The sequence below is a fragment of the Sitodiplosis mosellana genome, unplaced genomic scaffold, assembly GCF_009176505.1.
Source record: "Sitodiplosis mosellana isolate CC-2019 unplaced genomic scaffold, AAFC_SMos_1.0 Smas_scaffold_3, whole genome shotgun sequence".
In the NCBI taxonomy this organism is placed as follows: domain Eukaryota; kingdom Metazoa; phylum Arthropoda; class Insecta; order Diptera; family Cecidomyiidae; genus Sitodiplosis; species Sitodiplosis mosellana.
This window is the reverse complement of record NW_022595246.1, coordinates 449,850-460,859: the sequence shown is the minus strand read 5'-3', so window position 1 is coordinate 460,859 and position 11,010 is coordinate 449,850. Positions and strand designations below refer to the sequence as shown.

At 37.6% G+C, this 11,010-nt stretch overlaps 2 protein-coding genes across 7 annotated transcripts in view; one reads left to right on the top strand and one right to left on the bottom strand.

The window, feature by feature from the left end:
- Positions 1 to 6: 6 nt before the first annotated feature.
- Positions 7 to 959, top strand: LOC129565981 (uncharacterized). The gene has a single exon (XM_055441460.1). The coding sequence runs from the start codon at positions 171 to 173 to the stop codon at positions 402 to 404; it is 234 nt and encodes a 77-aa protein (XP_055297435.1). The 5' UTR covers positions 7 to 170; the 3' UTR covers positions 405 to 959.
- An 8-nt stretch (positions 960 to 967) lies between these two features.
- Positions 968 to 11,010, bottom strand: part of LOC129565965 (uncharacterized) — a 105,468-nt gene continuing 95,425 nt past the window's right edge. For all 6 annotated transcript variants that reach the window (XM_055441390.1, XM_055441385.1, XM_055441386.1 and 3 more), the window contains 2 exons: positions 9,104 to 10,172; positions 968 to 3,232 (listed from right to left, as the gene is read on the bottom strand). In XM_055441390.1, the coding sequence (XP_055297365.1) occupies positions 2,200 to 3,232; positions 9,104 to 10,172 (2,102 nt within the window). In that variant the 3' untranslated portion in view covers positions 968 to 2,199. The remainder of the gene's footprint in view (positions 3,233 to 9,103; positions 10,173 to 11,010) is intronic.

Below are 11,010 nucleotides of genomic sequence, written 5' to 3'. Positions count from 1 at the left end.
AAAATCGTGTCATCGAAGAGGACCTTACGACCGAAGGTGAGCCAAGTGATGGATATTGGAAGACATTAGCCGAGAAGCGTCGTGTTGCATTGGACATTTCGTTGAAAGAAAACGAAGAATTGCACGAAAAAGTGGCCAGTTTGGAAGAAGAGCTCGACATATCGCGCACAATGTTGGAGGAATCGAGAAATCTCGTCGAATTGCTAACAGAAATCATTCATGAACAAGAAGGTGAGGCCAATGACAGTGGATTACCGAGCAATATCAATGCCGATCTATCAATGATTGGCCGCACCGTGGTCGCCTCTGATTCCATGCTCACCAACGATTCCACAAGTGATGAAGCAGCCGACGACACATGCGACGAAGATGCCATTACTGATGACGATCCAAAGTCGGAATAATTGAATTTTGCGATTTTGTTCTCTTTTACACAGTGTTTATATGCATTAAGTCGTAGTTAAATTTTCATACCTACCATTTCGAGTCAAATTGAATTAGAGCTAAGCAGATTAGGATGAGTGAACTGAACTTACCATTTTTTTTTGATTGAACGAAGTTTTAAATTTTCAAGTCTTATCGCGTGAATAGAAGAGATTCTTTCTTTTTTTTGAACAATTAAACGTAGCGGGTTTCTTAGGATGTAAGCTTTGAAATGTGAGTTTCAAATAAATTCGGATATTTGTCACAAAGGACACTCCAATTCGATGTGTCAAGCAAAGTAGCTTGTGTGCGATTTCCAGATTGATTTTTTTTTTTGCATCGTTAAAGACTCTATCAAGCCGTTGAACTCTATCGATTTCAGAATTGTTTTTTTGTTCGGAACATTTTAAATAAAGTATTCATTATCACTTGACCTGCGATCACAAGCCGTTTCAGTTGAATTAGAAACTAAGAATTTTTTCCATGAATCTGTAATAAAATCGATTATTTATTAATAAAACAACGAAATGAAACAATAGTTGCGTGCGTGTGTTTTTTCTCTCTTAATAACTGAATTTTAATGTTACGATTTATCGATACACTTAATTGCAATACAAAATATTGTTGTTACTCAGTTTTAGAAAAAAAAGACATGAAATATTTCTGCCATAATTATTAGTCAAAATTAATACAATAAAAAACGAGAGGAGAAAAAAAATGTGTCCGAAATATAAAAAAATATAAACAGACGAGTCAATTTACATGGGCGATTGATTTCTTCAGTGATTTTTTTTATTGTGTCACAATTTGTGTGTCGTGTGTATGTGTACTTTACAGTGGAGCATTAGAATTATTTGTCTGTGTTGTTCGCACAATTAATGCGATTGTTAATACATAATAATAAACGCGTGAATTACTTTAAATAACATTACAAATTACGCTGGATTGGTTCTGTTTCCATTATATTTGTTTTTTGTTGTTTGTTTGTTTGTCAAAAATTAAAAGTCATTCCTTATGGGAACACCATTTATGGAGAGAGAATATTGAAGTAGTAGCAAGCGTATTAAAGTCTTTGTATAATTGTTGTGGCTATTTCATGCTTCTGTTTGTGCTTCTATTTAACATTCCGATAATCCTCTGCGGATGCTTTACCGATTGACTCATTTCCCTAAACAAAATATTTATATCCATTCGCAATCAAAATGTTGTCTCGCTACATGTAACACCAAAATAAGAACGAACAAGAAAAAAAAACCACCTTTACACGAAAATCGATGTATGTTCACTTCCGTTTTGTCCATTTGTGGGTTTTTGCGATTTGTTTTCATTTTTTGCTAATTAGACACATTTTTCCGTGGCGTGCCGCCGCCACCGCACATGCAACAAGATCAAACAAACAAAGAATTATGTTAAAATTAGTGTATGAAAATTCATTTAAAATTAAACGTACAAAAAAATAGAGACGAACACACAATTGAAACATTGTGTGGACGAAACAAGAAGAAGTTGATAAAGAAGAAGTAGGAAATGACTTTTGAACATTTATTTGGAATTGCACCAAATGAACTCAAAGCCGATTCCCGAAGTATTAGACGCGTGTGTTTGTATGTGTGAGGAATTTTGTAGTTTTTTGTCTTTTAAATTAAAGTTTTTATTAGAAAAACGAAATAAAATTGTTGTTTTTTTTTTTGTCACATGAATTTCATTCACTTTGTGTTCCAAATTGCATATTTTCAACGAAAAACGATTCTCTTTTTTTTTCATTGTCTGCGCTTTTTATTTTCTGCGCACTTCAATGACTACAGGACTACCCGAATTCTTTCGCATCTCACGATCGGGCACATACCGCAGATTATTTGAATATGCATCACCACCACCACCGCTGCCGTTTCGGTATCGACTAGTTGTTACGGATTTGCGTTCAGATGTTTCGACCGTTTCGGGGCCGCGTCCATTTTTTGCTGGATTTGTTTTTTTCGTGAAATTATGTACAGTGTTTGTAACGCTCGGACGATATGGATCTTCGGATCGAGTTGTGGTTTTGTATGTCTCCGAATAGTCTTCGGTGCTCGAGCTATTGCGACGTATTATGGCAGCTGTGTCTTTGTTGATCGTAAGCGGTGACCGGGAGCCCAACGAGGATTCGCGTTCACGTTGCAAATTCCGTTCTAAGCCGTATTTATAATGCCCGTTACGAAGTGGTGAGTCCATTTCGGTGCGATAATTATCGGATGTGGTGCGCAAAAGGGAATGTGCTCGTCGATCGACCGGAATATTCTTTGAGTAATGAACGGGCGAATGATGACGTTGATATCCATTGCGTCGTACATCATAAGTGCTGCCACTGATCGGATTGCTGCTACCGAAACCATTTTCATCGATTTTACTCAAATCACGTTGGCTACGGCTGATCAAATTCACGATGGACGGACTGCGCAATGCTGATTTTTCCTCATTCAAATGCGGATTCGATCGATAGTGATGGCTAACGTTGCGTTTCAATTTTTCCATGTAAATCGGACTAGGATTATTTGTGCCATTCAAACCGTGCACATTGAAACTCTTGCTTCGGTTGATCGATTTGTATGTGCGAGCCGGTTTTGCTGGTCCTTGTGACGATGACTGTGCCGTCGATGGTCGTACATTATTCACAATGGCAATGTTAATTGCCGACGAATGCATCGGCTTGTGTTCCAATTTACGTGGCAACGTCTGTGCACTGCGATAATCATAGTCCAAATGTGATGGAGATGTCTGCAATCGATTGGTGCTCTTACTGAGCCGACCCAACGTATTCGACGACTGGTGTCTATATTTAACGAAAAAAAAACAACCACACGAAATCAGTAAACAGACTAAACTATATACACGAAATAAAAATGCAGATTTTTTTTTGTTTCTTTTCACAAATTACAACAACATTAATGACAAAATGAATGAAATTGATGTAAAACAATTTCGTGTTGAAAATGTGTCTGCAGGGCAGAGACAGAATCGATAAGGATTAAATTGCAAACAAATTACATCAATTCGCGTTGCTCGAAAAACGATTTTAACCACATTGTGATTTGTTTTATTTGCTTTATGTATATATCTCTCGCTCACTGTCTCTAGCCCAAGCGCTCCTTTTGAATACTATCTGGAAAACGTTTCGCACAGTCCAAGCAATAAACATTCATCACTTGACGAACAACGACAACTGAATGACTGTTTAAATGCGGTAATTGGCAGAGAATAGGTCTCAGTCTCAGCCTCCTGTGTCTCAATCAGACGATCAAACGTAATTCTTCCATCCAATTCAAAACAATCAATACAACGATAAAATCTCAATTTGGTTAAGACTCGATGGGTTTTTTTTCTTCTTCTTTCTTCTGATGGTGCTGCTGCTCTGCTCTGTTCCATTTCATGTTTTCGCTTTCGTTCTGTGAAATAGGCGCGCGATGACAGTGCTGCTCTGTCTGTCGCTTTCAGAAGAGGTCGCGTTTTGTTCATCGCGAAGATAAAGTAGCAACCACAAATAACAAATCAATTAAGAATTCCATGGTAAAATTGGCATCTATGCGAGCGAGAGAATAGGAGAAAAAGACAGAGAAGCACGATACAACTTAAATACACATGGGACAAACGAGTGAACATCATGAATGAATGAAATAGATTAATCGACGAATAAAACACTACTTCTGATGGACCTTTACAATTTTATAAATAATTTCGGTCTTTTTTTTCTTTGATTCTCTTGTTATGGCCGTGCGGCTGCCAACTTATTTATTTACATGTGGTGTGTGCTGCTTTTTTTTCTTGTTGTTTCGTCTGTTTCGGCGTGTGTCGTGCAAGCACACAAATATCACAGGACCAGTGTATTTCTGGTTGAAATTTTTGCACACGACACACCAAATCGGGCAATATCAAGGTGAAGAGAGACAAAAAAAGCGGGACAATAACAAAAACAATAACAAAACGGAACAACAAATGAAACGAAATACACAGAATAAGGAGAAAAAAAATCGTTTCCACCGAACGGGTCGAAAAACAAGCGTGTAATTTCCGTAAAGGTAAGTAGGCGTTCATTGTATCTGTCTCTACTGTGATCCGAACCACAATCGACTTAAGATATGTCTAGTTTTAGCCCGTTTTGACATTACGAGAAATAAAAACAGAGAGAAAAAAAATGCAGAATGAAAAAAAAACGATCACCGATTTTTTCTCTCTTCATCCCATTGGCTTTATTGATTGTAAGTACATGACTTTGGCAACAGCAATCCAAGCAGAAAGAGAGACTTTTTTTGATTTAGTTTTATGTATATGCATCGATGCATTTTCTACTCTAGTTAAAAAGGTTGTGCCGCCAAAGGAAATGCACCTCGTGTATGTGCTGCTCTCTCTCTCTTCCTTGTACAAGCACACAAATTAAGTTATACTATTGACTATTCAACAGTTGTGCAACTATGCCAATGAAAATTTGCACGCATTTCGTGCAAATTGTAGTAAATATGTGTGCCGAAAGCAATTTTGGACGCTTAATTAAGTGATTTTGTTGTTTTTTTTCTGTTCGTCTTAGATTAAGAGTGCGAAACATCATTGATTCACCTGTATTCACTAGATCTTAAATGGTATTACACTTCATTCTGGACGGATTTGCAAAATTCCATTGCCATAAAAGAAAACATCTTCATAAGAATAACGATGTAGAGTTCAATTATCGCGTGATCGTTGCGGCACAACCACCACCACCAACCACAACGATTTAACGCGCGTGTTAGTACAGCCGCATAAATTAATGAATTATTATAGCCCCATTCAACGATGTCATTAAGGTATACATAGACACGAGGTCTTCCCACGCACGCGTCCAAATCCAAATCCAACCAACATTTTCAATTTATGAATTGGACTTTTTGTTGTTGTTGCTGTTGTTATTGTTCCACCATTTCTCACTATATGTTCATTTAATTTGTTTGATTGCAAAATATTGCAGAATCCAGCCGATCTTCGATCGTGTAGATTTTAAATAGCCTTTTTGCAATCCAATTATCGTTTTTGTTTTGTTCTTCGATATTGAAATCATTCGTTAAGCTATAATAAAAATTGCTTGGTCCAACTTTTGCTGATATAGTGAGAGACGATTTCTTTGGTGAATTCTTTCGAATTTGCATGCTAAACGACAGACTCAACTCAAAAATTGCTTAACATGAACATCGTATTCCATATTCATAATTTAAATCAATCATTTTTAATGACCAACCACTTTTTTGTTTTTGTTTAGAAGCTTAAAAGCTTTAAAATTTATTTTAAGCACGTCAACTTTTGCTGTTCTCGCAAAAAATCCACTTTTCTGTCATTTTACAAGCATAAATGAATTATATCCATGGTTGTTTCTTTCTAATTCTTCTGAGAACAAAAATTATAGCCACAGGTTTAAATGTCACACACATACATTCGAAACGTTGAGATATAATCTCTCCATGACATAATCTCGATATGACACATTTAGCTAGTTTCCCATGCATTCTCTCTCGCCTTCAAATGCACATGTCTGCCGATCTATTTGCAGCTAATAAAAATTATGTGAATAAACATAATAATAATTTTATTGTCACTTATATTGCCACTCCTTGGTTGTGTCATTCGTTCGTTGTTTCCCATAAAATTTCAACTAAACGGAATATCGTTGATGAGGGAATCTAAAATGCATGGAAGCATGAAAACCTGTTGCATGACTGTATCAACTAAAAGTGGTGAATACAATTTGTAATGAGCGAGTTGATAGTTTACGAGAAAAAAAACAACAAAATTGAAATGAAACGACGTGATCAAATGTAAAACTATCGTTTTAAATTGGGAGTTTTAGTTTTTGAATCGACAATCGAACAATTACACAAAAAAATGACACAATCGATGACACAAAAAAGGCTAGAGTGAAAAAGAAACAAAACTAATTTCAATGTTTCAGTCGCAAATCGTGCGCTACAATATTGTGAGATATTTTCGAACTCATTTTAATTGATTTCCAAACAATTTCATCTAATTTTTTTTCTGCTGCTGCTACTACTGTCGTCATTTGATGATGAGAATGGGAAAAAAATACGCAAACAAATATAATTAGCATATCGATGATACATTGTTAATGTGAAAATTGTATCGGAAACCGGAGTGTTTGAGAGCGCGATTGATTCGTACAATTTGTGCCAGTGCCAATGCATACGGCCTGAACTTCACAATCGAATCGAAAAGAAAACGAAATTGACGTAGAAATCTTTTGCAAATAAATGCGTTTTTATTGTTTCAATAGAACAGACACGTCGATGCTGTTTGTGCTGCTGCGACTGCTCTGTGAGCGGAAAATTACGGATCGTGTGTGAAGTCAAACAATTATTAGAGGTTTCAGTTTAACAGGAATTCAACCTTGGAATTTCACGTATTTATGGAAAGACAGCGAGGAGAGAACAAAAAATGACTCTATCTCGTGGACTGACACTTGGCTGAGAGTCGGCTGCGAATGGCCCCGGGACTGCCAATGCAGTTTTGGAAAGTGGGAATGACGGTCGATCAGTTGTCGATTTCGTGGAATTGAAAACCAGTTGACACGAATCGATTCGCCCGGTTTTCTTAGAAAATCTGTCGCTCGTTTGTAAGCTAACGAAACGTGCACGCTCTGCGCGGCACCACTCAATCGGGGACTGTGCGAATTTTCGTTTTGTGCGACTCAGTGAGTGTGCGCGCGCGGGAAACGTTTTTTTTATTGCATTGCGCGGCAAAGATCTTTCTTTGTTTCAAGTGTGTGTTTGTGCGCGTTGAATGCGCGAACGCGCACTCATCACAAAATTCTTTACTCCATATTTTCCATAATTGCCCAACGACTACGACGACGACAGAACACAAGTACAATGAACCATTCAATGGAAAATATATTGATCCGCAGGCGATTAGACAGAGAGCGATTTAGATTGGGCTGCGATACGGCCAAATAGAATCATAGACAAGCAGAGAATGGGTCTAGGTGCACCAAAACTATCAAAAGAGGCTCATCTCCACAGAGAGCCACACCGTATTAACAATGCACACCATTGCACTAGGCACTGTGTGAGCGCGCGCGCCACGTTGTTATTGTTACTCAATTTTATGCTTACGTATTTGATGTTATTTTCCCATTTTTATCAATGCCAATAAATCTTAGTAGACAAAACGATTGAGTTTATTTACGCCACGGCGCAAACGATATTGCCAACGTCTGTATCTTTTTGATAAATGGTATCGATACAATGTGAAGTGCTTGCAAATATATATCTTGCGCATTTATTCTCTATTGCAAACGATATACACTTTCGACACAGAAGAGACTCTCTCGCCAGCTATCCATCCAACCAACCAACCAACCAACCGACCAGCCATGGCATCTTCTCATTGTTGTGGCCAATTCTCGTGTTGGTTGGCACACATGCAAAACCAGTTCCCCATATTTTTTTTTTGCTTATTCCGAGGCATTTGCAACTCGTTTTATTTTCGCTTCATGTCAATATGATATGAACCAACGCTTTTGTTCAAATAACCAACAAACAGCCCAACTGAGAAAAATCAACAACCAACAAAAATAATCATTTGCATTTTATTTTTTCGACTACAATTTGTTTCTGTTCATTTCTATCACTTTTGCACGTACTCGTGGCACATTGTGTTTGTGAGTGTATGTACATGTACAACAATACCGTTCACAGCTATTGATTTCATTTTTTTACGATCTTTTTTTATTAATTTTAAAACTAAGCAATATTTTCGAATACATTTGAAAACTAGCAAAGTATTTGCTATTGTACATATGGCAAAACCTGGCAACGAATGTTTTTTTTTGTCGTAAAAACACATAGCTTTTGTTCGAATCGACCCGTTTTATCAGGTGTAAAGTAAAATTTATAGTAAAGCATTGCGTTGCGTTAGAATGACACGAATATTTTTATTGCAGTCAAAATAAACTTTTTGAAAATTTGCTTTTCTAACCACACAGAAGCTTGACAATTAGCTTGGATCTCGGTGTGGCTTAAACTGTGTTATAATATGCCAACGTTTTCATAATTTGTGCCCGTCTGTCAGAAATCTTTTGTTGAAAGTCCGATGGTTTATTGTTCAAAACCATGACTTTTCAAAGGTATTATTTCTGCATATTCGACTCAAAATCAAGTTATTCAATATTACTTTTGAGAGATTAAAGAATCAACGAACGATCAGGTTTATGGGATTTATGATTCCGTAAAATGTTACGGCTCAGCATGCAACAGCATCTGACAAGTGATTTGAGCGAGAGAGATTTTTTTGCTGCTGCCATTTTTTTTGGAAATCCCATTATCGAAAAATTGAATATTATTAAGTAGATTATGAAACAGGTTTCCCTTCTGTATGCGGATGCCAATTTTGAAGTGTTTTTTTTTTCATTGTGAATATGCTCTTATGCTCTGTGACAGAGCCTCTCTGTCATACGAAGTATAACACAATTTTAAATTAACTGGGTTGCTTCGTTCGATCGCCCCAAGTATGGAAAGCTACTTCGAGCAAGCGAAAAAGAAATTGCCACTCTTGTGTGCATTGTCAAAAAAAACGAAAATTGCAATATATGTAAAAGATGAAAATGAAATTGCAGTGTAGAAAAAAAAATGCGATGAAGAGCAAGAAAAAATGTTGCAATACATACCTGTTCGGACTGTAGACATCGACATCTTCTGAACGTTGGCGTCTTGATTGATATCGCTGTGCCCGTTGTGTGCCATCGTATTTGTTCTCTTTGCCGTAAATACTTAGATACGGATCTTCGCCCAAATAGTATTTGGGTTTGTCCACTGCTGCCGATGCCGTTGCCATTGTATTATTGTCCGATAAGTCTCTGCTACGATCGATTATGCGATGATGTTGATCACGTCTGCTGCTCACAATGCTCGATTCACGATTACTTGACGGTGGCGCTGTCGACAACGACGGTTGTTGCCCAATGTGATTGTCGATCACATTATACTGCTGATACGTTGAACCGCCGCCATTCACACGACCGAATGGTTGCTGTTGTTGGTGGTGCGTTGTCTGCTTTGTCGATTGTTTGCTATTTTGTGGTGACAATGAGCGTTTCGCTTTCGATTTCTGTTTTCGGTCCACACTGGCCGACCGTAGTTTACCGACTAATTTACGTATTGAATTGCTGATTGTGGCACCCACCGTATTCTTTTTGATTGGTGTTGTTTGCGTTTCGATTGTTTGCGTTGAAATGGGTCGCGAAAGTTCCGATGACGAAGCGAATCGCGTTTTTTGATACATTTTTTTCGGATTGCTGCGATAGCGTCCGGTTGTCGGCGATGGAACCGGTGAAATTGATCGGCTACGATTTGGTGGCGAGTAATCAGGTGCTGGTTCTCGATGGGTTGGCTCAAATTCTCGTGATGTTTCAATGATTCGCATTTTCTTTTCGCGCTTTCGCTGTGGCACTGTCGGTCGAACTAGGTCGGCATCATAGGTTTCCGGTGATGGCATTCGAATGCCACTGTCTGGTGTGCATAATGGCACCGTTTTTGGTGATCGAGGCTCCGTGAAGTAGGTCGATGATGATACGTACGCTGAATCATCACGTTGAATGGCCGATGTGTTGTATTTGTTCGGATCTTTGTAGAGTTTTTCCTCTTCACCACTGTCCCGACTGTCCCGGATGAACGAGTCCTCGCGCACCGGCGCATTTCGGATGTAACGCACGTCTTCGGTTGAACCTTTGACATAACCTAATTTAAAATCATTATCATGCAATGAATTTTATTACCTCAAACACTTTTTCAATTCGTAAAATGCAACTGCATGTCCAGTAGACTGTTCCGTTTCCGACAAAAATGAAATTTCTTTGTGTGCAACTAGCCTATTTGTTGCGAAATAGTCCAAAAAGAAAAACCAAGATGAAAACTGCACTAACTCATGGGATTGGGAGTGAGCTCAACGCGTGTGCAGCTCAAAACAAGGGAAAATTGCGATTTTTGACATTTTACTTACAATTTACTCGCTAAGACCAAACCTTTTATCATACTTTTTGGTTTGTGGCGGTGAGAATGAACAAACACAACACAAATAAATAATACCCAATCGATTTCATATTGAAATATCCTCAATTTTATTGTAAAAAGACAGTTTTTTAAAGAAAAATTATGAATGTTCAGCTTTTTTTTGCGTTTCTGATCAATTATTTTTTCTCAACAGGTATTTTTAATTAGTTTTTTTTATAAATACGTATGAAAACATGTTTTTCACCATTACCTAACCCAAATCAGCCTTGTTGATGGATGGATACATTGTGTTATACTCTTGAACAACATTTATTATGAACTGTTTATCATTGTCATCTTTGCTTAGAATCGAATTATAGTGACTGAACAATTTAACAGCCCTTTCAGCTAAATCGTTTACAACGTGAACGTGCTCGAATATTTCTTTTGCTTTTTTGTAGCTTGCATCGTCATTCCATTCCTCAGGATCAAGCGAAAGAAAGTCAGTTGGTGCGTCAAAACGTTTGAAAACCTCTCTTGTATTGAATGAAACGAAATCATTAATTTGCTTGCTGTTAAATGTTGA

What these genes read in the sequence shown, in the direction of transcription:
- LOC129565981 (XM_055441460.1), top strand. Translation starts at nt 171, where the DNA reads ATGTTGGAGGAATCGAGAAATCTCGTCGAATTGCTAACAGAAATCATT.